At 43.6% G+C, this 25,287-nt stretch overlaps 1 protein-coding gene across 1 annotated transcript in view; it reads right to left on the bottom strand.

The window, feature by feature from the left end:
* MDGA2 (MAM domain containing glycosylphosphatidylinositol anchor 2) overlaps positions 1-25,287 on the bottom strand; it is a gene marked incomplete at its 5' end in the record, with an annotated part of 252,942 nt that overhangs the window by 69,239 nt on the left and 158,416 nt on the right. The window contains one exon of the mRNA XM_027795564.2: positions 16,963-17,232. Coding sequence (XP_027651365.2) covers positions 16,963-17,232 — 270 coding nt within the window. The remainder of the gene's footprint in view (positions 1-16,962; positions 17,233-25,287) is intronic.

Below are 25,287 nucleotides of genomic sequence, written 5' to 3'. Positions count from 1 at the left end.
CCAAATTTCCAAACTCTGCCGAGTTTGGAAATTAATTGTCAAGAAGGCAGTGTCTGGCTCTGAGTCCACTACCTCTACTGGGCTTTGGACCAGCAGGTTGGTGAAAAAAACCTGTTAACACAGTAAGAACTGTCTTTCATATTTGACCACCTGCAGTTTAAACTGCCCTGGTCAAGCGTGTGGGGTAGGGCAGCAATCTGCTTCTGAGGGGGCTGGCAAAGCTCCTCTTAATTCAGATTCTCCACCAGCAGGAGCGAGTTCAGCGGGAAACAAAACAACATCAATACTCTGCGTGTTTCGGAAATGGTCTTTGCTGTTGTACATTTTTAGAAGACACTCCGGGCTCAGTAGCACTGTTATAATCTCCACAGCCTCCAAGGTCTTTAATTAAAACCAAATACCTACTGTGCCTAGCAGATGAATGAAAAATAGTTTTTTTTTAAATGGTAGTGATACTCCAGGAGACATTCTAAAGACCACACAGTGAGAACATAGGTGACATATGGTATTTGACTATTTTTTCCACTTCCTAGAGTTCCCATCCATCCATGACTGTCCCTAGGTTGGCAAACTTGAGAAATATATACAAGTGAGGAGATAAATTACAAATTCTGACATTTTTGCATGTGTTTCTGAATTAAGGTAAGCACTGACTAGTTAATATTTAACTAAACAGAGCCCAACTTCTTATTCCTGAAGTCTGAAAATACAGCAGAGCTCTTGCTGCAGCTGGGAAAGCTGTGGCTGGACTACGGAAGGCTGAGGCTCCCAAACTGGCGTAAGACACAGATGCAGAGGACAGATGTGTCCCACTCATGAGAAGCAAACAGTGCAGCAAGAGACAAAAAACAAACCTGAAGAGGACACGTGCTGCTTCTCCTGGAGAAAGAGATGGTCCATGCCCAACTCCAGCTCCACAACGCATTTTCCTTGGGAAGCAGTGCTACTGCAAGGTGATGCTCGCAAGGGAACAATATGCATGGGAAAGCACTTCAAGTTTCAGACCAAAGACATTTTTTGCAGGGGGGTGGAAATAAAATAACACACTGCGAGTTTGACTCAAGACATGAAACTGGGATATGAGATTATTGTAATCAGTAACACAGTAAGAAATTTTCTCTTATCCTTGGGAAAGATATAAATGTTACTACAACCATCATTAAGCTTTACATGAGAGACTGTAATTTATATAGTCATTTTATAGCCTGTAACATTCATTTAGACTTACTGGAAAGCTAATAACTTATAGCTAATAACTTATAGCCAGCTTGTAACCAAATCTTTCTTAGAGAAACAGTGCTAGAGACAGCAAGGATTTACAGGTAGTTTGTATGGGTGTCTTCATAAAGAAACACATTAATTCTAGCAATAATTCAAATAACTCACTCTGCCGGGTCTCTCCATATTTAAATCAAACAGTCCATGGGTGCTAGAGGAGCCTCAGCTCCATATGGGCTCTCAAGGCCCTACCTCAGACTCAGTTTCCCACCAAAACAGAGAGCTTTTTCCACCAGGCTGGAAGGACCCAGCACGTGAGATATATTTGTACCGAGAAAAGGGAAAACAACATACTGAGCTATCAGTGATATTAAACACCTGGTCATTTCTTCCCTCAGCTTCCCCATGACAGTTTTCCACCACCGTCAAACAAGACACTGATACTCCCAATGCAACCAGACTTGCAAAGCATCCACGTCCTGCAGAGTGACTGGGACATCTCTTGTAAACACAGCAAACTCCACAGGCACCATGCGAGTACTTGTGCCCATTCTAACAAAACAACCAATAGAAGAAAAAAAAAAAACAAAATTAAAAAAAACAAACAAACAACAGAAGAAACAGGTCTGACAGGGATCAGCTATCCTAGCTGTGCTCAGAAACTTGTCTACAGAAATCAAGGATTTCGCTTGCTTCCAACACTGGCTCTGTCCTTACTTGCTGCTGCTCCGTGCACTTCTGCTTTATCCAGGCATCCAGATCTTTAATGGGAGTTTTCCCAGCAAATTATAAGCCATCTGCATGCAGGCAAAACCCCTAAGTAGAACAGCAGTTATGAACATGTCTGCACACAGTGGCATTAAAAAGAGACAAAAATGTAAATAATGTAAAATGCTTGCATGTGTAATCTGAATTCCTTCTAAGGAGGAAGGATTGGGAAGAAACAGTCCAGTCCAGGGCACATGTCAGGATGTGTCCCCACCAACGTGCAGTGAGGCGATGCAGTGGAGGTGTACACTTTTGGGAATTTCTCGCGAGAGCAGCCAGTAGCAAAGACTGTCAGGGCAGGTCTGTCGGTGACGGCAGAGGGATGTCACCCAGATCCCAGTGACAGCACCAGCAAGCTAGTTCTGCAGTACAGAATAAAATCACACCAACACAGTGCTGGGACCATCTCCAAACCCTACCTGAAATGCTGAGAGGTCTCCAGTGTGTTGGGGAGCAGGAAAGGCACGCAGGCATCAGCCACCAGCACTGGTGTCACCAGGCAGCCTGTGTTGGCCATTTGGGCACCTTTGCATGGGATCAGGTGTGATCCACCACATAGCACTGCCCAGGATCTGGCTCAGAAATGGGATTGTAAACTGATATGTGTGCTTGCAATTGGGTTTTTAAAACATGGTTTCAACCCATTTTCTCCATTTTAAAACATTGCATCATTTTCAGATAACTTTAAGGAAAAACTTGGCTAGAACTACCATGCTATTGAAAAATGGTAGGACAAGTCAGCTAGGAAGTGAACTACAAGGTAGAGTTCAACCTGGAGAGTCACACAGAGGCAAGCAGTATCAGATGAACCTGAGCAAGGAACAGCTAAACACAAAAGGCAATGTTGGATTTACAACCTCACAGACCAGATAGCAAACGAAACAGGTAAGAGTCCACCCACAACTCTTCAGTATATTCAGTGGGACTTTCTGAGACCCAGAGTTTAACTTGCTGGATGTAACTGTTATATTAGACATATCATACCACATAATTAGTGCAGAAGCAAATATAATCATACTAGTGTTTCTTCATTTCATTTTGCATTGTCCTTTCACAGAAAATTTTCCTGTTTTGTGGGCAAAATGGAACAGAGGTGAACTTGCAAGACAACATAAAATGTCTATGTTATTTTGCATCAGCCTTGCACACAGTGTGCGTTCACAAGGCTCGTTCATAGGGAAGTGAGGTCAAAGGGACCATCAAAGAAACTTAGAGGGCAGGCAAAAGAGTCCTCCCTCGCAGCAGCCAGATCTGTAGATACGGCACACATGAGCTAGACAGCATTGAATACCAGCTTTAGCAGACAGACAGCAACTGGAGATGCATCCTCGCTGATGCAGAAGGATGTAGCACATGGGCATGTTGCAGCCTGGTCCTCAAGACAGTAAGGAGGGAAGCACAAGGACGGGTTGGTCCCTATCTAGTCACAGTCACAGGTGAAGATCTCCATCCTTTCAAACCCTTTCTGCGAGTACTGCATCCCATTTAGGAGAATGAACCTTACTGGAATAAGAACACGTTGCTTCTGTGTCCCTGAATAGGCTTCAAGTAGACCTCTGTGTGTGGCAGGCTTTGGTCCATGGCTAGATGCCAGTTTGCCCTCAAGAAGCCTAGATTCTCATATACTAGTTTCTTCTTCAGCTAAACCCCTGCTTTTGCCTGTGGGCAAGTGAAAGCGGGGGCTGGGCATCAGAAATCCTGCACCCAGGGAACAGGACTCCAAAAAAAGGTAGTTCATGCTCAGAGTTGAGGATAACCTGCTGTAATGTATCGCAAGCTGATGATTTCTCAAAATGGCTAGGCAACTTAAGAACCAGGGGAAAAAAAAAACCCAGAAAGTATGCTACTTAAAGATTTTTGTATGCACAGATAATTTAAATCCAAATTGCTGGCTTCCATCTGTGCTCTTGACTCTTCTGAGGATAAGCTATGCTCTGTCTCCCAGCAAGGTAACCATATCCACCAACTACTCAAAAACACAGTCTACAAGACAGGAGTCATGTCACAAAAAAATGTCTTCAGTCTTTAGTTGCTCTTCTAAATGCCAGAGCTTGTTGGATAATTTTCCTCATCAAACACAAGCAACTAGAGAAGGGGTAGAGTTGTTTTGTGCTCTGGATTCTGGGCAGGAGCGTATCCCTGAGATCAGAGCTCATAAATCAATAAAACACGCAACTGCGAAAGTGGTCTTAGTCTTTGTATAGCGAAGAAGCCAATGATACAGTGTGGAGAAAAGGTTTCAGAGGAGTTTAATTAATTTAAACTGACTGTTATTCCATCAAAACATCAGACTTGTAGCAATGCTCAAGCGTTTGGCTGCACTATTTAAGAAAAATACAGTATGCTCTCCAAGGGTGAGGTGTGGTTTCAAACAGGATTTTAGGTTATGAATCTCCAGCTTACTCCCCTTTACACATTTTTCCCCTATTACCTCTCATTCTTGCCACATTTCTGTTTCATTCTGTACCGTTCCTGCTTCAAGTGCATAAAATTGTGTTTGAGTTGCCCAGACTCTGAAGTGGTTCACTCACTTTTGGCAGTAGGTGCCTTGAAAAACAGCACTGCTCCTCTAGCCAATCCTGCTGCATAGTCATACATAAATGCATTTTTTTAACTAAGTCTCAATTTCTAACTGCAAAAAAATACACTAAAGACAGTTTAGGAAAAGACATAAACCTTTTCTTTGGTCAGAAAATAGTCTTATTAATAGTCCGTGGTTTATGCCTTATGACTTGTCTATACTGGGACATGCTAAGGTCTGAAGGAGTTTTGTCAGTAATATCTTAGTGCCAAAAAGGTTCCTCACTATTGAGATAATTTCTTACATTGATTTACTGTATCTGCCAGAGGCTTGGAATTGTCTTACATGATTTTATTATGCTGGAGTAAAAAAAGCAAAAAGTCTTCAGCATACATCCAGTATCTTCACACTACTTTTTGGTATCAAAAAAATCCCAGCAGCACTGAAAGCTGCCTCTAGACATCTGCATACCATGACCTCCAATTTGAGATGAAACAGAAAAATGGGGGGATGGGCAAGAGAAGCAAATGCCCCCGACATTGTGCAGGGCTTTGGGAACAACAAGATCTGGCATCTTGGTTTGCTGTTCTGCTAAATTATGACTGAGTCAGGGTACAGCTGAGCCCCATGCACTTATTTAACATCCTACTGCCATCAGTCTGTTCATTTGAGGTTTTGGTTTCTTTTTTTGTGTGTGATTTGTTTTATTATTTTTTTTAAATGTATGGAGAGGAGAGGGAGATTTTAAAACACCAGAGGATGCTACTAACAGCTGTTCATGCACCCAGGAGGGGACTTGTTGTACCACCACCACTGCCTGCCTTGTTGGAGGGACAGGGATAATAAGATCAGTCCCAGGCTGCTTCTCAGGAACCTCCTTGTGGGAGGGCTGGGGGTCTTTTTTGGCCTATAAAGTTGCAGGGAGGTAAAAGCTGTTGGAGAGGCAGCAGGGAGCCATCCCAGCACAACCCTCGAGTGGTGTGCCAGGTACTGCTGGTGCGTCGGGCTCCCCTTGATGCCTGAGAGTCAGTGATGCTTGACCTGAGAGTCAATGATGCTCCTCAAAAAGAGCTAGGAGTTTTCCTGCATGGAGAAAACTATCACAGCCCTGAGATGAAAACCACGGTGGAAGACTGATGCAATCCACTTTGGGAAGCCTACCAGAGCACACCCAGCAGGGCCAGGAACAGGCAGACACGGCCAGCTGACATAGTGCTGCTGGTTCTGGGGACAAGGAACGCACCTCTGAGGGGTCTGGGCAGTCGGCACACTAATCTACCTACCTTGATACCAGCAAACAGAAGCCAACAGTGGAGTTGAACTGTAATAAAAGATGCAATAAAGAAACTGGCATATTGAAAAGAGGTGCACAAAGTTAATTTGAGCACCAAAATTAATGTTAAGTAGTTAACATTAACTACTTAAGTAGTTTGTGCATAACATTAATGGCTCTCCCAGAGGAGAAACCAAAGATGCTCAGGGGGCTGGAGCCCCTCTGCTGTGGAGACAGGCTGGGAGAGCTGGGGCTGTTCAGCCTGGAGAAGAGAAGGCTGCGGGGGGACCTGACAGCACCTGCCAGTGCCCAAAGGGGCCGACAGGGAAGCTGGGGGGGGCTTCTTACAGGGGCATGGAGTGACAGGACAAGGGGGAATGGCTTTCAGCTGAAAGAGGGGAGATGTAGATGAGATATTGGGAAGAAATTGTTCCCCGTGAGGGCGGCGAGGCGCTGGCCCAGGCTGTCCAGAGCAGCTGTGGGTGCCCCATCCCTGGCAGTGCCCAAGGCCAGGCTGGATGGGGCTGGGGGCAGCCTGGGCTGGGGGGAGGGGGCCCTGCCCAGGGCAAGGGAGGTAGGACTGGATGGTCTTTAAGTCCTTTCAACCCAAACCACTCTATGATTCCACGTATTATCAGGATTAAGTGAATAACTTACTGCTGATTTGCATTTTAACTGAAAATGCAAATCAAATTTTGACTGAAATAAAGCAAAAATTGATGTTTCCCTCTGCTTTTTCTCTTAAAAACTGATTCCTGAAACAATTCAGCGTTGAAGACAACATCCAAAGGACAAGGTCCCAAACACTCAACCTGGAAGTGAGGGAAGTGTTGATGATGGGGAAAGATGCTGCTGCTTCCTCTTTCCCAGCCGAACCCTTTCTCTCTTTATCTGAGCTCTGCAATGAGTGAATTCTCATGTCATGATGTGTGTTGCGTTTGTTTGGGGAGAAGGTAGGATGAGGACAGAGGAACTTTCATGCTCTCCTGCTGTTTTTGTTTCTCCTTTGTATATGGTACTTCTAGTACGACAGAGATGTTAGGGCCTCCCTCTGTCACTGTTGTGCTTCCCACGGGGGATGCACTCCATGGCCACATTCTTCCTAAAATGAAGGCATGAACCTTTTGAAGTGCCCTGGATCTAGTTCATTGGTTTATTTAGGCTTTTTTTATCCTCAATATTTCTGCATTTCAGGCGGATTTAACAAATAACTATGCCGTTCACCAAACCCTCTGCTCCATAAGGAAACATTCCTGCATCCAGAGGGCTCCTCCCAGAGTACACCTGTATTCTTACTAGCCACAGATTTGATTGAGGGAAAAAATAACCTTGTTTGAAAAGATTAATGGGACTTCATTTCTGGATTCATATAAATTATTTAGATTAGCACAAATATGAATTCTGCAGTTGAGGAAAAAAACTTTTACTGCACTAAGGAAGCTGTTTTGATGTTTGATTACATTTTCTTTGAACTCAATTTTTTAAAAAAAACATACTACATTTTACCAGGTTTAACCTCTTTGACTTAATCTTTGAAGGCCTCAATTTCTTCCTAATTTGGTTAAAAAGCTTTCTGTTGTGTGCCTTATAAAGATTTCTTTGCTTTATTAAAAAATACATATATATATAAGAAAAGTTTCTCTTTATTAAAGTTTTAAGTTTTTTCAGTGCAGTAAATATTCCTTCTTGCTCAAGTGTGAAATGCTTAACACAAAGCAGATACTACCCCACACAGAACAATAAACCGGAGTAAACAACAGCAGATTTTGGTCAAGACATAAACTGCATCACGACCAAAGGTGGCAGTTCTTTTTGAATCTAAAATCTGAAAGCCTTTTCCTCCAGAAATCTGTGCAAGCTCTGGAAAATAAATATCACGGAAAAAATATTCCTGTTGTTCACCTACAAAAGCCTCCCACCCTCTGTACAGCCTATACCATTTAAACATAATTTTTGGTCCTTAGCAAAGCAGCCCAGCGAGGCGGAGAAAAGGACTTTGCCTTGGTCTGTGTCGTGGAGAAGGGACCATGCTCTGCCTGATATTCTTCCTTTTTATTTGGCATTTGAAGACTACCTGAAGTTATTGACCTAATTAATGTGTTTAACATATCAGCCATGAAGTAGGTTCTTGACAACACACTCATTTACATTTATCCCTCAAAGAAGAAGAAGAAGGCAAAATTCTCTACTTATACCAACAGCATTTTCTCCAGAAAACCGGCATAGAGTTTTTTTACTTATTTGGGGGGGTTGTTTGTTTGTTTGTTTGTTTGAAATCATATTTGATGGTTAAATTGTGTTTTCTGGGTGAGCTTTCAGAAAAGCTCTCCTCACTGTCATGCATTCAAACATTAAAACAAAGCAACGTTGGCACTTAACTGTTTTCAAAATACAAATGTGACACTGTAAGAAAATAGGGAAGAAAATCTGGGACATTGTCATGCCTGAAAATCTAGCTGCTACACCTTGGGACCTGGAAATGCCAGTACACCAGTCTGGGGCTGCTAAATAACACCGCACCTAGCCCTGAACCTTTTATCTAACCTATCTCTAAACTTGCCCCGTTTTCAGGAGCTCAGAGACATCAGACATCATTTTCCCACACCACACAGTGAGGAGGTCATGGGGTTGGTGACATTGCAGTGAGAGACACCAAATTTCTGCCGTGTGCTGGGACCTGACTTTCTCAAGAACAAAGCACACATGGACAAAGGCACCTGCCAGTACCCAAATATTTGTATTTGCACCTGGAATTTAACCATTTAAATAGCAATCAAATTGAACAGAGCACGGTACAAGTGCTTGGGTTGAGCCTGGGTGGAGAGACCGTGCCTTCATCACTGCTGCCATTACCTGTCCTGGCTGTACCAGAGACAGCTCAGATAGACCACCAACTTGCAGGCATGGTTTGACCATGGCCAGGACTCTCCTCTTCAGTAAAGCACATGGAAGGAATCATCCGTCTGTCACTACGGTATTATTTAAAATGTTCTTACTTTCTGGGGAACAGATGCATCCAAATCCAAGCTGATAATCAAACATGATCGTTTCAGTGGGATCCTCACCTGAACAAAAGACACGGGCAGCAACATAATCCCTTCCGTGAATCCCCACAGCTCAGCCCAAGGCACAAAATAGTGCATGGGTATCTCCAACCTGGTGATGCACCAGGTTCTTCCAGGGTGTCCTGTTCAGGAAGGAGAGCTGGGCTGTACGCTCTGGCATCGCTGGATGGGTTCACATCTCCGTGCTGCTGGCAACTTACACATCCCACTGAAGTCAACAGGCTCTGCACTTGCTGACAACCATGAAAATAAGACAGCTAGTCTTGCCAGCATTGAATTCTTAAAAAAAAAAAAAAAAAGGGGGGGGGGGGGGCGGGGAAAATGTACTCTTCTCCACTTTTGCATGGTTTTAAAGCAATTTTCCAAAACAGACATCACTGCGATAGCATCTTGGTACAGGCTGTAAATCAGCAGTAAGGAGATGAAAATTCAATCCAAGGCTCTCAATAACACTACCCAAGAGAAGAAGATAAAGAGCAAAGGGAATTGGACCTCAGTCTCAGCCTTGCACTCCAGCAGATTTCAAGAGGATAACCGTCAGAAAATTGGCCATTAAAGCAAAGTATCTGAGTGCCTGCTGACAGACGGGAACGCACCACTGAACGACCCAGGGCCAAACTACCACGAGTATCTCAGCGGTTCGGGAAAATGTCATGGCTAATCTCGAGGCAGATGAAGTATCTAAAAGCAGTAAGTAGGTTAGTGCTCCATGGTCCAGAGCCAGCAGCCAGTCACAAATGACCTGTACAAACACAGGCAGAGTCCAAGCAGCACTTTGATTGCAGAGATGTCCTCAGACAATTGCGTACACGCTCCAAGACTATTTGGATGCTAAAGAGTAATACTAAATTGTTTTATTTAAAGAAATCTTTACGACAGGATAATGAATTAGAAAAATCGATAATTTTTCTAACACTCAAAGAAAGTAAAATAGAGGATTTGGGGCCAGGGAGCAGATGGAGCAGAGAACTGCAATGGAAGAATACAGAAGGACAGGAGCATCCAAGTACCTGACAGTGCAAGTCAGCTATTTTAAAAGAGATTTGTGTGTATGTTGTTGGTATATTTGTGCCGACCTTCTTTGACCTCATGTGACTTTGTTTTCCATGCTCTGAAACCAGCGTGGGCCACGCGGGGAGAACAGAGCGGAGAAGTGAGAGGACGAGACGGGTGAGAGCGGGGAGAGAAGAGGGCGACCTCCCTCCAGTCACCCTCCCCTCTTCACCCTCCTGCCTCTCCCTTTGTTTGAGCACTAAATTTGACTCCAGCTGGAGGGAAATGAGATCAAGTGCCTAACTAATACTCTGAGGGGGAAAATGGCTAAATTGAATTTTCTCGTAACGCAGCAGAACGCTGGCGAAGACCCGCTCTGTGCTGCCCTGCAGCAGCAGCCCCTGGGGCAGCCAGCTGCAAAGACAAGCCCTGCTCTGCATTAAGATGATAAAATGACAAACCAAACTCAGTAGGGAAAAAAAAAGCGCCAAAATACACAAACATGAATAATAACACTGAAGAGAGGATCTTTACATTAAAAATTAATGGCAGCTGGCTAACGGGCACTAGCACGTTGCTGCAGGGCTCCTGCACACCTGTGTGGGGACTTGCCCGAACAGAGAGGACACAGAGAAGGGATGCAAGAAGGCACTGGGGAGATATCACAGTATTAGAGGAGCAGAGAGCATAAACAGGGAACATTTTGATTTAAAAAAACCCAAACCACAAACCCTCAAGCCCTCTGGTGCTGGCTTTACATGACAAATTTTGAATTCACCAAAGTGGATCAGTTTTCTTTAGACTTCAGTTGAACCAGGGTTTTACCCTGCCAAAAATATCGACAGTAAACGGTTTGGAGGAAAAATGTCACATATTAAAATAAAAAGATAAATATTTAAAAGAACAAAGCAAATATAATTCCTTAATTCCCACTGAGGGAAATGTGTATAAGAGAAACAGAAGTGTGTCTACCGAGAAGAATATTTGATTTATTCTGAGAAAAGGAAATGTCTGTATTTCCAGCACAGCACTTGCCTTTTCCATATAAGCTTACTAAAAGACCAAGAACTGTCCCAGGCTTGTCCCAGTAACACACCTGTGACTCCCATTTACCATTCCCCTCTGATTTTTCAGATTAAAGGGGCACTCCCAGCTGAACCACACACATTTTGTCCCAACCAAACAGGTTTTTAATGCTAATATAGAAATGCTAATATTAGCACTATATAGTGCTAATCTAGAAGCACTTTACAGTGTAGAAGAGAAAAACTGGAAAATATTTTTCCAGATCTCATTTTTCATTGGCACCTTGTGTTAATCAACCCAGGACAGCCAGCTATGCAGTCAGTGTCCTGGTATATTTATTGAGGATATTAGCAGGAGAGAGAAAAACACAGCTTTAAGTCTGAAAAATATTAACTGGAAATGTTCCTATTAATAAGCCAGGGTGAGAGACAGGACTCAATATATGAAATTACTGTAATCTGGTTCTTGAATCTGTTTAGACTTGAGTAGATGCCTTCCTTTAAGTCAGAACCAGGCAGAGGCTGATGGTTTCAGTGGCTGGGTATTTTCAGCATGGGCAGGTGCATCCATCCTGGAGGATGCAGGGAACAGAGCAGGAATCCTGTCACCTCCCAGCTCAGGAAGCTACGAAGCCCATTTGGCAACACTAAACCTTTTCACATGGACAGGTCGACATAATTTCCTCCAAATTCTCTTGAGAAAAGAGGCATGGAGCTCGCCTGCAGTAGCTGCCAGCAGAGCCTGGACTTCAGGAGCACAGCCCCCAGCCTCGAACAGGCGTAGGAAAGGTTTTGACCACCAGCCAGAGGCTATCGGCTAGCAAGGTTCATACCCTGGGTAAAATAACAGCATGATTACCGGGAGGTTCTCCAGACAAACAATTAGAGCATAAAATCATATTATTACCCGCTACTTGCACATGTTTGAGGCTCACAGTTCACTTTGCAGAATCTGTCCTCTCGGTGGGGGGAGGAGAGCAGCGTCACAGGGCTAACTGGAGGACGTGGCAGTGTTAGGAGGAATAGTCAGGCCACACTTGCTTCCACTCTGGGTTAAAAGTTTTGTTTAGAAATGAGCACAAAATGAATTGGCACACACATCAAATGGGTCAAAATCCTACTTTTTGGTGTTTCTGCTAAGGACCTGGGCTTGCCACTAAGTTACGATTAAATGAGTTGCCTAGACAGCTCCCCTAAACCAAGTGTGTGTGACCAGCTGGTGCTACCGGGAAGATAAGATGGTCTCTTACAGCTTTAAAGCATACTAGGTTAATGAAAACATTCACTGAAATTCACTTCCAGCCAACGCACATCCAGTTCAGCTTGTGACAATTGCACTGTGTTACTTGCTTGGGATGCTGCCTTCACACTGATTTAAAAAAAAAAAATGGTAGAGTGAAAACAGTTCACTGGCAAAATCCTGACACTTTGGGATTCTGCAGGGGAAAAAAAAGAGTACAATGAATCTGCTTTCACATAAGATTTCTAAAATAGGATTTTTGGTTGTTGTTTTATGTGAATCACATAGAGATTGTAGAGGGAAAAAAACACAATGGAAAGCTACAAACAACATACACTTCTGTCCTCAGTTCAGCGCAAAAGTCCTTCCCCTAATAAAAAAAAGATCAATGAAGCTATAAAACTTTAAATGGCAGGAGACTGTTTAACTCAGCTAACAGGGCCATGGAGAAGAACCCGACACCCTGCAATTTCAAGTGTCTGCAATTTATTTTAAGACGATGCCCTGTGGCAAAAGCATCCCGGCTTTCACAAAAGGCTGGATGGCAAATCCCATGTGATTTCAGCTCGCTGTTACACAGACCACAGTGCTACCACGTATGGTGCCAAGGGCAAAGAAGAAACACCGAGCCAGGAATTTCTGAACACGTTTCCAGCAAGGATGCTCCCACAAGGCTGCGTGAGGAATCACACAGCTCCTACTGGGTATGGATGCTGGGATCATACGGAAGGGATGATTCAGTGCCCAGCTCCTCAGATTCCAATTTCCTAAAGCATGGGGGAAAGGAAGGCAGAGGGTGGGAGAACCTCAGGCAGACTGAGCAGACACTCCCAGCTAGACTGCGGACACGGGTGGGTATGCACATGCCCCCAGGTTTGCTCTGCTCTGTCTTTAATTCAGCAACACCAGTGAAGCTCCAACGAAAGGGAAAGCTGTGATCATGCTGGTAGTTAACAATTATAACCTACATAATTATGAACTGATTGGCTTGATGTTGCTCTTGGCTAGAAGCACGGAAAGTGTGACACAAGACTGGGTAAGTAAATAATTAAAGATTGGCTCATTAATTAATGCAATATTTTGTGGCAAAAAAAAATAAATCCACAGAACAGAAAAAAAACAGAATCAATTTTCAAAACGTTCTTCACTCAATGCTGGGATCAGAAGTTAGTTGGTAAAAATAACTATGTCAAATTAATGCCATTAGTAGCTTTGTTAGGTACTACCCAGTGTTATGATTACTAATTTAAATAGGATCTCACAAATTATAAGTAGCGTCGTCAAGCCAGAACCCAAGAATGTGATAGATTTCACAATGCAACTTAAGGAACCATGCAAGGATGTGTATCTGGCCCCTGTAAACATGCTGATTAAACAGCTGCAAGAACCTAACCTGGATGAAAAAAAATATTGTTTCCCTTACATAAAAAAATATCTTTGGACAGCAGCTTTTGTGAACAGCCTGCGGCAGCAACCAGCATAGCAAATTTCAGCGCAAGTGGTTAAAGATTGCCAAAATTCCCAGACCCGAAGACAGAAGTGTAATGCCAAGACTTGCCAGGTAATCTCAATTATGGGTAATCTTAATCCCGAGCAGCTCCCCAGGTGTGCCGAGTATTGCTAAACAAACCCCACTGTAGCACCAGCCCTCCCGACAGCAACGCGAGGGCTTGCTTCACCAATCCCATGCATGTTGGAAACTTGGAAAACACAAGGAAAACAAGCTTGAGTTTGAGGAAGCTCAAGTACTGTGAAAAGGGTGTCCCCAAGGCAGTCTGGGCTGGCAGGAGCCAGGATGTGACCCAGGGAGGGCTCAGGTCTGCCCCTCAAGGACCACCCCCCACCAGCAGCCTCCCTGGGGAGCGGGACCCTCCCCGTGCTTACCCAGCCTCTTCCTCCAGCCCTCAGATCCTTCCTCCACCTGCATGGAGGCTTCAAGAGTGACTGCCACTCATGACATCCTCTACATTTTTATTTTTTTCCTCTCTTTGCTTCCAGCCTTGGCAGGGTTTTAACAACACACTGCCGTGTTGCTCTTTGGCTATGATATGTGCTATCAGCCACTGAATAAAACATACAGATAGTGAAGCTGTGAGTAGCATAAATTCAGCTTTGCTTTCCCACAAATACAATTTTGCTTGTGTGTTCTTATTTATTGTTAAGACAGTAGCAGGTTAAATCCGCCTCAGATTGGCCCACCTGATATAAATTAACCCCCTTTTCCACATATGATTTATTTTGCTTTCATCTTCGCAAATCTGGCTCAAAATACAAATGCAGTAAAAACAGGTTTTGCAAACTCTAGGGCCAGTAGAAATCTTTTCATCCAGGCTGCTTTTAATACTGTACTGAAAACCTTTCTCTTAGCATACCAATGCTTCTCCACAGCCCCTGCAATGTGAGCATTGCAGCACACCACTACCACATGAAAATCTGGAAATAAAACTGACTAAAAAATGGGCTACAACAACTCCCATTATTCCAACCAAAAGAAAAGCTCTCCGCTATCGCCAGATTCCTGCCACCGGGTTATTTATTTGGCTTTTTTCTCTGTGCGTGTGTCTAAGAAGTAACCCATTTCTTTTCAATATTCACATTCCCAGTGAAATGTAAGCCTCTTTTTTAACCACTTTGTCATTTTTCTTCTACACATTTCAAGTTCCCCAGTGCTTTAACTTCATCTGTCCTGATGAGACTTGGGACAAGAATACAGCTGCTGCACTTTCCTGAGAGCAGTTTCCACTCCACGTGTCAAAGAATATATTTACTGAATACGTCAGTTTTAACCTTAAAGGACTGAGGAAAGCGTGAAAGTCCAAATGTTACTTTCAGCATCCTCAACCCAACCATACCGCATAAATTCGCATAATGGTATAAACTGAAAATGAGCAAGGCACACGGAGGGACGCAAGGCAGAGTATATAATAAAACCATTTTAGTACTAATTTTCAGTTATGTGGCTTGCTTTGGCATGGTAATAAATCACAGAAAGCCACTCAGATTGCCTCAGTCTTGGCAAAATAATTGCCTTAGAATAGGTTTCCACAGTCTCGGGTCCAAAGCATGATGAACAGCAAATTGAACTGCATTTACTCATTTGAGGAAAAAGACTGTTTCGTTGCTTTCCTTTGGAGCCACCTTTTGGAATAAACTCCAATGATTTGGAGAAGTTGGTGGTTGCGAAAATACCTCCATGCAGGCTCTGAATGATAATTCAGCCAAAGGCTTGATTACATTGTGAAAGAAGCAGAGCCATCGGTCACTGGAGTGCTCGCTGTGTTCCCACCACCTTTGTGCCATGCGCCGCTGGCCCGATGAAATGCCTGCCAGCAAGATGCCGTTCAACTTGGTTCAAAAGGGAAAAAAAAAAAAAAAAGTATCCACATGAAAGCAGGCAAAAGTATCCACATGAAAGCAGGCCCACGTTTTTTTCCTATAAACCCAAATTTTACTGGCAAACACTGGATGTTTGAGTCAAATTATTTCCTTTATTTCCAGAACAGGTGTGTACAGAGGGTCTACCCTGGTCCCCAGGACTTGTGCAGAACAGGGTCCCCAAGCGGTGCTCTGCAGCTCTTCCATTAAATCCATGCCCCTTATGCTGGTAGCAGTGAAGCTGATAATAACGCCCATTTTCCTAAGCGCTGCCAGGGTTCAGGGAGCTTCCAGCAACCCCAAAAGCAAAACCTCTTTTAGATCTGGTTGTAGACGGAGCAAGTCGGTTAACGAGAATAAAATCTCAACTACAATGGGGGATGGTTCCTTCTAAGACAGTTCTCCTCCAGATATTCTGAGTTTCTTGTTGGTTTCTTTTCCCATCACTCCTTTTCAAGCAGCTGACAGGAGGGATTTTGAGATGAAATGGGGCTACTGCTCTGACATCCCTAGGGGGGCTGGGGCTGCTCATGCAGACTGCTGGAGACAGCCCACACAAAGCAGGTGGTTGGACACCCCTCACAGCTGGTGCAGAGGAACAGGGGGCTCCTGACCCACCGCAGACCTTGGGAGGAGAGGGTTCTTTTAATAGAGATGCTTTTTTACCTCCGGTGATTTAAATTAGTGCCTGGACAACCAGACTAGGCAGATGGGGACCTACAGCTGATGGGATTCCAGGGACCAGAGGACCTCAGCTTGGGCACCACACATGCTGCAGGCACGGAGTGTTGCAGGATCAGGCAGCTGAGTCTTCCAGTCATGGTAACTAAAGAAGAATCAAGACTTGCCTGTCTAAACACTCAGTTTAACATTCAGATCCCAGACACTAAAGGTAAAATACATATAAAGTTTCACAAAATCCAGAGCATTAATTATACAGCACAGGCAGAACATGGCAGGGGGTGCACACCCTCCCTGAGTCTGTGATCTCGTGTTCTAACTTCACACCGTCCTTTGCTTTTTAAGAAAAGGAACAAAGCTCACCACCCCTCTGTACTCGGGCAGCTCAAATCTGCTTGAGACTGTGGTCTGCCCACTCCAGTCTCCGAGCTTGCTGAATGTACCGAAAGAAAAGGAAAATTCAGGCCTTATTTCAAATTTCAACTAAAGACATCTGCTGCCTGATGACTCTCCCAGGCCTCTCTCAAAAGCAGACCAACAGATGCCTGCAGAGCAGGGATATTTACATTTTGCACATAAAAATCTTTATCCTTTATCTTTAACCAGTGAAACAAGCTAAGTCTCCTATTTTGTTACCAACCTCTCCAGAATCCAAACCAGATGCCTTCAGCCATGACTCTACTTTGAAGGATGCATCTCTTTAGTAATTCCCTAGCTGAAGCAGGAGTAACATTACCCAACGACACACAAGCCTGAAGCTCGCTGTCCACCGTCTCAGCGCACCAAAACTTGGCCGAGCCTACCTGTCACGAGGAAGCTGCACCGGCCAGCACCCGCCTCGTTGATGATGTTGCAGTTGTAGATGCCGTAGCTGTCGCGGGAGAGGCTGCTGACGGTGTACTCGGTGGAGTCCTGCATGTCGAACTGGCCAGTACGCAGGAGCTTGCTGCCCAGGCGCCACTCGTAGGTGAGGACCCGGGTGGGATATGCCCTCAGGACCCGGCAGCTCATGGTGATGCTCCGGCCTTGACCTTGACGAATCTCCAGGAAGGTGGGCTCCACGGCTGGGGGGTCTGTGGGAGACAAGGAGGGAGAGCAGGAGATTCGTAAGCAAATTAGCATGAAAGACAGAGTTAACCAGCCACTGCTGAAAGGCTCGAGCACCGCAGCATCACCCAGCATCCACGAGAGGAGAGCTCAATAACAATAAGTACACAATCTCAATAGATACCAATCAGCTAGTAACAGAAATGTACACATCCAAAGCATTGCATCCTGCTTATTGATGTTTTCTGATGAGTACTTAACGACATCGTGCTGCTTTGCTGATGTTATCACTCGAGATGCATCGAGAGGTCCTGTGCCCATGCAGCCCGGGAGGTTCAGCCCTCCCAGACCTCACAGGGGAGCCACAGACTGCAAGACATGGGACTTTCTGAAAGAGGAAGGGGGAGCAAAAGAGATAAAAGCCCTGGCTTGGTTCAGATGAAGTGCACAAGGCAGCAATGACTGTGGCACAGACTCGAGGCAGCGATTCTGTGTTCAGTGGGGGACCTGACTTTGCAGTGGCAGATGATGGACTGATGAAGCAGCACAGATACCCCTCCACATCCCATCCCAGCAGCTACCTTCAGGCTTCAACAAATACATAATCATATATTAATCTTTTCTATCCACTCAGGTGGTAGTTTTGACATTACAGTAAGCACAGAATGGGCCGTTTTCCCATAACTTGAATTAAACTGCATTTTAAATAATTCAGATTTGCAGCTACAAACTGACAGACTTTTGATTCCAGCAAAATACAAAATAAATAAAATATAGCCAACATACAGTGTATGCAAAAACCTAACTTCACTCTCCCATTTGCCGTTTGATAACTTCAATCATTGCAGAAGTATAAGGGTAACCTGGACAGAATAATGCTGGCACTTAATTCTTGTCAGCAGAGTTATTTAGATCAAGTAGCATACGTGAAAAACGTGCATGTGTTTGCACTTGTATCCAAAACAGTGAGTAATAAGACATTCTGCCCCTTAAAAAAACCCAAACAAAACAGCTCATTTTTTAGCCCATGAGAAAGAAGAAACCTTGAAAGCCTCCTGTGCCACTAAGATACATGAAATCTCCGCATCCATATTAAAAGAGCTGTCTCACAGACATAAAACATAAAAATATAAAAGCCCTGACAAGAGAACAAACTTCACAGAGTCATTGTTGTGCTCCTTTCAGAAGGAGCTCTCTTTCACCGTTCTCTCTCCAATGGCATCTTGTCCTCAGGTTCTTCATTGGTTGGCTTCCCCATCACAGATAGCAATAACCTTCAGGCTCCTGATATTGAATTCCCGACGTAATGGAAACTGTGAACAGATGCCCTCAGCTCCACTAAATTAGGAGCTGTACTTGCACATGTACCGCTGGTCCCCACCTCCTGCTTAGACAAGAATCCAGCTAAACACAGAGTACTTGAAATTAAGGTAAATGCTGAAGACTGTCACATTAAGACAACATGTTTAGAGCTCATGACGTCCAGCTATTGCATTTGTAGCTCATTGCAATAATCACCATTTGCCTTGTATCACGATCCAAGTTTGGAATTACTGGGAGACAACCATGATTCAGCAGCAAGGTGAGCAGAGAGGCAGCAGTGGTGGATAGCATCAGAGGTGGGATACAGGGCTCAGTGGTACAGGGTGATGTAATGGCAGATATTAACTTTGAGGACAATTGCTCCTGACTGAGATTCCCCCAAAAATGACTGATGAAGAAGAGATGATGTGGAAACTACCGATTCAAAACTCCATCGATCCAAGCCTGACCTTTCTTTTTCGTAGATTAAATACCATATAGCTCTGTATAATCTTGAAGCCAGATTCCTAACTGGTCCATGGACTGCAGTACAGCCACAAATAACTGCAAATAAAAGGCCAGAAATCCTAAATCTTCAATACCACATGCCTTCTTTCCATTGATAATACCCCCCAATTTTGTGTCATCAGAAAATTTCATTACGGTACAACTATTCTTTGCACCCAGGTACAGAATACAAAATACAAAAGAAGATAAATCCGTAAGAAATTCCACCAGTCTCTCTCTCTCCAACCTGATGTTTGCCCTTTCAACACAACTCAATAGCATCTTCATCTGCCCTCACTGTACAGTTTCTCCACCTTATTCTGCTTCACTAATAGCATCCCAAGGCAGCAGCTTTGCAGGGAATTGTTGGCTTAAAGATAAAAGTTATTCTAGGGAAAGAAAATGTGTCAGATCTCAGCTTTCTTCGAAGGGAGAGCTGTTCAGCTAGTGAAGCCTGACCTACCTTTCACAGATTATCATATCTTCCTCTAACCGCCCTGTTTTACAATTGTTCATACTTTCCAAATACCCTCTAAATCATGACATATAGTGGATATCAGATAAATTACTAATCAAATTTACTAATATTGGCTGTTGCCCAGGCATTTCTCCACCCTGAGAAGCTCTCCTGGTTTTCTTTCCATTTCAGCTGTGATGCTGCCATATCCCCAACCTCTTCCACCCTACTGCCTTTACCCTCATAGCCAGCACCAAAATACACTTTTAAATCCAGGTGAAATTATCACCAGCTTTGAGCAGGACGCAGATTACCTTATAAAATAATACAACATAAGGATGCTCAAACAGCATCTAACCGAAGACCCACCTGGCCCGGAATCCTCCACCGGTCCTGAGCGCCTGGGGGCCAGGGAGAGTGCAGAGGGCACTGGACAGCTCTGGGACAGGAACTTTCTGAAAGCTATGTGATGTGTAAATAGCCTTTAATGGATGATTTGGCCATCATTTTCTCCCGTTACTTACAAGCTCATTTACTGTTTGAATACCCAAGACGTGTCCACAATTTGTAATAACATCCCCTTTTGTTTTGCTGTTTCTATTTGATGCACCATATTCAGCGAAGAATATTTATCTGTTCACTTCTCCATGGCAGTTCTGCTTTAATGACTTTTAACTTATATTGGTACTCCATCCCCTCTTTCTTGTTCCCCTGGCTTATTTACTTATAAGATGCTTTAACCTTATAAACAGCTTTTAAATGAAAGTTTCCCTGCCTTTAAGGTCAAAATAGTCTTTAAAATACAGAATTTCCATCTATCCATGAACAGATGATACCCAGTGACAGAAAAAGAAAATTAACTTTGCTTGCTCATTTCAGAGTTACACTTTTTGAGGTAATAAGGTTAATGGAAAAGGAAAAGGATGATAAATGCTACAATATATGATAGTAGCCAGAGCTAACACTTTATTTTTCTGTTTTTTGTTTTTACAAGATAGTGCCTTCACAGCTAGGGAAGGTGCTAGTGTCTTGGGCATGTTCTGAGAGTAATGATGCTCAGAAGGAAACTTACTCTGTAGTTTTTTGGAACTTACATGTCTTTAATTCATTTGCATTAGCTCTTCCCTAAGGCTTTACCAATTTGATTTAATTTACTTTGCTGTACTTATTCCTACCTTTCATAATTCTAGTATTAGTTTTTGAAAAATACATGGAAAAGCCGCAAAGGGAGTACAGTTCATTCTCCTAAACAATTATCTTTGGAAAGCAAACAGTCTGAAGTTAAAAAAGGCTTTATATTAATGTTTAATGATTTTTTTAGCCTAAGTACATTCTTGTCTCAAGGATTATAAAATAGAAAATAAAGGCTTCCTAGCTATCAAGAGAAATGACAGCAAGGATGCTTGCTTGTTTTAAACTAGGCAGCTGCTCTTCATGGTGAGGATCGTATCATGGACTTTAAGATTTGTTAAGGAGAAAACATACCATCCACTGAATTTATTTTGACTGTGTGGCCTTGAGCACAGACTTCACCTGCTGATTTGGTTTCTTCAATTTGCATTCTAGGCTAAACTAATTAATTAGTTTCTCTCTCCCAGCTTCAGCAACAAGAATAAATACGAAAACCTGATGCCTCTGCTTCCGTTTCTGTTGTATTCACGGCCACTTTTTCTTTGATCCACCCAACAGGAATGCTATTCTAGCAACTATATGTGTCAGCTACAGAGAAGGAGTAACCTTTAAATACTCTTGGGGTAGGATTTGTACCACAGAAAACAAGACCAATAAATGATAAATCAGGTCTGTGACACCCTCTTACCCAAGGCCTGAGGGTCTAGTTTGGCAGGGGACCACACTGCTACCTTGCAGACCAGCCCGTGATGGACCGAGCCATGCGGGAGGTGGGACTCACACCCTCCCAGCTGGGGAACAGTGCTAAACCACCATGTATTTAAAATGCCAGTGAAGCTGAGACAATTTGAGCAAGCGCTGTTTCCAATATCTGATTGAAACATACTGTAAATTATTTTATTGCCTGAGGGATGTGCAGTGGAAAGTCAGAGTCATTCTAGCTTAAAAAGGCAGCCTTTCTTCTCTCCTTCGATTATTTTTTTTTTTTAAAGTTACAGAGTCACTTGCTAGGATTTGTATCCTGCCTGGTAATGAAGGCTTGGGCTAGGCAGTCAATTTTATTTTATTTTTTTTTTATTTTGTGTCTATGCCTGTGCCTCTGATATAACATGCCCAGGCTCTGAAGATTACTCTCAAGAAAAATGTGCGGCATTTCTTCAACTTCCAGCAGAGGCAGCACTTTGTCTCCCAGGGCACATCAGTGAGTATTTTATAGGTTACAAAGTAGGTATTACATATTACATTGTTGGTGATGGGGTTTGTGTGCTTTTATAACAAAAAAAAATATTCATTAATATATATGTGTAAATAAACCAGAATTAGATGCATGGAAGTCTGCTGTCTGATCTGTGCTTGTATAGATCAATACAGCCAGTATAACACATCTAATGTCTACTCAAGTGTTTTAATGAGTTTTACCTTCCTCCAATACCATTTGTTCTGAACCTAAAACTTAAGGAAGTCTGTGCATTTTTGTTTGATATACAACTCTGCAGACTTCCTTGGCAAAGCTGCTCAGAGAAGCCACATTACTGGAGTCCCTATAGCAGGCAGGCAGTAGACTTGACAGTAAAGCTCTGTTTTTCCTCTTTTTTTTTTTTTTCTTTTTTTTTTTTTCCTTTTCTTTTTGTAACAAGGTCCCTTAGCGAAACCTCTTAAAAAAACACCCCAAAACACAACAACCCAAGCTCCCATGGATTAGGGTGCACTGGTGGATGGGGGTCATACTGTGTGTTATTAAAGGGTTTGAAGACAGGTGATACAGGGAAAGAAGAGCTGCTGAGTTCACAGTACCTGAGCTGTCAATCAGATGTTGGTGTGGGCTCCCCAAGACATGTGCTGCTCACCTTCACAGGCCATACAGTGGACTGCAATGCTGGGGGCATCATTGGGGATTTAAATCTGAATGTGGCTCAGAGCAGCTGCGGAAGAATACTGAGTACCGAGTAAATCTGTAATAAACCCCATGCACGTAACGGATTCATCAGTTGCAAAGGAAATCCCAGTTCTTAATGAAGTCCAAGCTATTGGAGCCTAATCATGTGGTGTCTTTCAAGAAGGAGACCTTGGAGCTTCTCAGGATAATTCTCTGAGAACAGCTCAGTGTTCATTAATGGTGCAAACAGACGGTGATGTCCAGAGCTAACCGAAAGGAAGAGATCCAGTGAGGATGTCGTGCAGCAGGTTTAAGGCAAAGGTCAGGAACTATTCCTTTAGACAAAGTGCTGCAGCCATTTGGACAACTCGTTGTGGTTTTTTGTTCTGGAGGTTAAAGTCAGAGCAGAGTCAGACCTGGCCGGGCACGATACGCCTACGAGTGGCAGTTAAAACCGGTGGTGGGAATACAGCCTCCAGCAGATCACTGGATGCTGAAACATGCGGGGGAAAGATCACTCTATTCATCTGCACTGCAGGACTCATTACGATGCTGGCAAAGCCTTACACGATTTCCAGCCCTACGCAGTCGTTTTTCCCATGTCTCTCCATCCTCCACCTGTTCTTTCTGGGTGCCTGCAGTTATTCTGAGGATTATTTTCATACACAGTTGAAAACTAAAATGAAATGGCACTTTAAGCTTTCCAGGTCCTGACTTCATTTTATTTAATGCAGTAAAAAACAACACCAAAAGGTAAATTCAAATCAGCTTCCTGGCTACCGCAGAGAAGCAGCCAGACTGACGCCAAGGGCTGGAGAGCATTCCCGTTTCAACAGTGATCACTTCCAAGGGATTTGTATAAATACTCAACTGGGACCACTAAACTGCTCTTGACCCAGCGCCGCTAAAACAAACTACCCACTAAAAACCTTCTGATGGCAAAGGATGTGCCAGGCAGTGTGGCTGGGAGCAGACGGCAGCTCTGCCTGCAGCAGCCACCCTGCCAGCCCTCCTCCACCGTGCTTCTCCAATGATGAGACCCACCAAAGCCCCCCCCTCCGCCTCCCCCAGACCCCAGGACCCTTTGCCTGGGGAGGCAGGGGACAGAGGAGCACCTTTGCCTGCCTGTCTGCTCTGTTAGGAGCTGCTGCAGAGCCACCCTTGCTTTGCACCCTGCGAAGACTCGATGAGTCAGTCTTTTCTTGGTGCCATATAAGAACACTCAGAAATGGGAACAATGGAAGCGCTATGCAAGTCTGGACAGGTAAATTATTTAGTCATTACAACTCTTAAAAGTGATTTACAGCTATTCTTATCCCTGTGTATAGGTAGGGCATGATCTCCAAGAAAATGCCTCCAACAATTTCCAGAAGTAGGTGGGTAACCGAGCTTCTCAACTGCAGTCTGTCTGTATCTTTTTAAAGCTAAACAAACACTATATTCTTCTAGATAAATAAAAATCTAATATGTACACAATTGAAAAAGATAACAGTAAGTGCCATAAACTATAAATAGCATTACGGCTTAAAGATAACTAACAAGAGGTTTGGTGGCAAAACTGAGATTATGGGACACAATATTCCCTTGGTTCCCACAGAGGCCTGCAGAAAGCAAAAGCATATATACTTAAATAAATGAAAAAAATAAAGTAGTCTTTATTTTGTGAAAAAAAATTGAGAGTTCATAATAATGCTGAAGAATTTGGCAGAAAAGATTCATGAAGATACTCTTCTGATGCAGTAAGAATCCTCCTACGGTGCTGGGCTCATAGATCTTGCTTGGTCTTATAACTAGACAGAAAATTCAAAGGAATTTGACCAGATTGTGAAAGTATCAGGTCATACATTTCTGGAATCTCTACTGTAGTCAAAATTGCAGTTTTACTTAGCTGCTGAGTTGGATGCGAATGTGACTGAGTGAAACCTGAAAGCCAGGACACAGAGAAGACCAAACGAGATGGCCAGAGAGCTTTAGGGAATTCAAGTACATAATGATTGTGGTGATCCCCATGAAAATGACAACATTAATTTTCCAGCCAAAGCTTGGATACAGATATTACAACCTTGGGTAATGGATTTATTTCAGTGAAATGAAAACATTATGTCCAGAAATAGAAAAAAAATCATTTGCACATCTACTCGTAAATTAAAATAGAACTGCAAAATCGACCTGGAACCATGTATTCACAAACCAGCCTTATGTGCAGAAAACGATCCGCGGCATGCCAAGGGGAATCCCTATTTGCATGGAAATTCACTTTCCGGATGTGACAGCACCAAAGTTTTCTGTAATTCTGGCCAGCCTGAAGCACCAGCCCCAGGATGTACACAATCCAGGACGGATCAAACAAGCAGACCAAGCACCGGTACAGGCTGCCCAGGGAGATGGTGAAGGTACTGTCCCTGGGGGTGTTTAAAAGAAATGTAGACGTGGCGCTCAGGGACATGGTTTAGTGGTGGGCTTGGCAGGGCTGGGTTAACAGTTGGACTTGATGATCTTAAAGGTCTTTTCCAACCGAAATGATTCTCTGACCAAGGGACAACAATGAAGCCTCAGTATTTCTCCTTGGTGTGGTCAGGAAGGAGCAGTGCCAGGGCAGGGAGGGACACCCTGCTGGGGACCTCTGCTGCTCCTGGCTACCTATGGGACCATCACTGTCATGCAGAATGGTAGGCAATGAGCTGTGTTTCTGAAGCACACCTTTGATAAGAGCTAATTAGGATAGGCAGCACCCAGACCAACACCCTCTTTACAGTGTTTATCGATCATTGCACTATACCACTGGCACTTGAAAAACATCCTAACAGG

The sequence above is a fragment of the Falco peregrinus genome, chromosome 1 (genome assembly GCF_023634155.1).
Source record: "Falco peregrinus isolate bFalPer1 chromosome 1, bFalPer1.pri, whole genome shotgun sequence".
Classification (NCBI taxonomy): Eukaryota; Metazoa; Chordata; class Aves; order Falconiformes; family Falconidae; genus Falco; species Falco peregrinus.
The sequence above is the reverse complement of the archived record's forward strand: the minus strand, read 5'-3'. Positions and strand labels throughout refer to the sequence as shown.